The sequence below is a fragment of the Egretta garzetta genome, unplaced genomic scaffold (assembly GCF_000687185.1).
Source record: "Egretta garzetta isolate BGI_Z169 unplaced genomic scaffold, ASM68718v1 scaffold1257, whole genome shotgun sequence".
In the NCBI taxonomy this organism is placed as follows: Eukaryota; Metazoa; Chordata; class Aves; order Pelecaniformes; family Ardeidae; genus Egretta; species Egretta garzetta.
This window is the reverse complement of record NW_009260151.1, coordinates 149,058-150,340: the sequence shown is the minus strand read 5'-3', so window position 1 is coordinate 150,340 and position 1,283 is coordinate 149,058. Positions and strand designations below refer to the sequence as shown.

The window sequence follows — 1,283 nt, the reverse complement described above, 5'->3', positions numbered from 1 at the left end:
GCTCCCAGCCGGGAAAGCCGGTGCCGTGCTGGGCCCCACAGCCTGGGGCACTGCTGCCCCGTGCCCGGGGGGGTCCCCGAGCCCCCCACCCCCGCCAAGCCCAAGGGCAGGCCTCAGGGACGCGCGATTCTGGACGCAGCGCCTGCTGTTCCTCCTCTCCCCCCTCCAGCGCCTCCCATTCCCCAGAGGAAGACAGCACAGCTCCTCCGTGTTGCTGCAGTTTCATAAAAACATACATAAATATATTTCCATTTCTTTAACAGAGAGCAAAGCTGCACAGGCACCTATAAAACACACAGTCACTTCCCCACCTGGCGCTCCCCTGCGCAGGTTGTATAAAACATATAAAAGTGGGTTAGGAGAACAAGGCTGCGGGTGAAGCAGGGGCACGGCGCCGCGCAGACCCTTGCCGGGGCGCAGGGAGCTGCTGGGGGGGCTCGCCGCACCGCTGGCCTCAGAACTTGCGCTTTCTCCGGCGGCAACCTTTGGTCTGCTGCTGGCTGCCCAAGCGAAGAGCCGCGTGCGGCTCCAAATCCACCACGCGGTCCGTGGCTTCCGAGGAGGCGGCACTGAAAGGAAGGTGCCCAAGGGAGCTGGGGCTGTCTGCCGCTGGCCCCCCGGCTCTGGCTGAGAGTGCGGGAGGGGGCTGTTGGTCTCCTAGTCCAGAGAAGGGGGGCCCCGCATCAGCACCTGCAACCACAACACACGTCAGCCTGGCCTGGCCTGGCCTGGCCACCCTCCGGCATGAGCAGGAGGGTGCTGCTGAGAGCATTGCTCCCCACTCATCTACTCCTGTCCGTGGGGGGAAGTGCCAGCAAGCAGGCAGGACTGCTGAGAGCATTGCTCCCCACTCATCTACTCCAGCCCCTCTGCACCCCAAGGTGTGTGCCACAGCCCTGCTCCCCAGCCCAGCACCCTGCCCCTTCCCCAGACCCGCCAGCACACTCGTTAGCCCATGCGGGCGGGGGATAATTGATAATAAAGCCCTGCTTAATGCACTGGCTTTACCGGCCGTGATTTATCAGTGCTGGTAGCAAACCACGCTCCCAATTATCCCTTTGGCTGCCGAGAGCAGGCCAGAGCCGTGCCCCTGCCACGGTGGTGGTGGGGTGGTGGTGTCCCAGGGGTGAGCAGGAGCCTGCACCCCACCATCCCCCCGGTCCCTGTCCCCCATCCCCACCCCAGTTCCCCAGTTCCCTTTGCCAAGGTGACATAAGCATCTCGCCTGTTTCTATGGCAACGCAGCGGCAGGTGAGCGGCAAGGCCGATGCGGTGCGGGAGCC

The 1,283-nt window shown here is 64.1% G+C and overlaps 1 protein-coding gene across 1 annotated transcript in view; it reads right to left on the bottom strand.

Moving 5' to 3' along the window:
- Window positions 1-236: 236 nt before the first annotated feature.
- Window positions 237-1,283, bottom strand: part of UIMC1 (ubiquitin interaction motif containing 1) — a 45,614-nt gene continuing 44,567 nt past the window's right edge. The window contains exon 12 of the mRNA XM_009641711.2: window positions 237-690. Within this exon, the coding sequence (XP_009640006.1) occupies window positions 455-690 (236 nt within the window). The 3' untranslated portion in view covers window positions 237-454. The remainder of the gene's footprint in view (window positions 691-1,283) is intronic.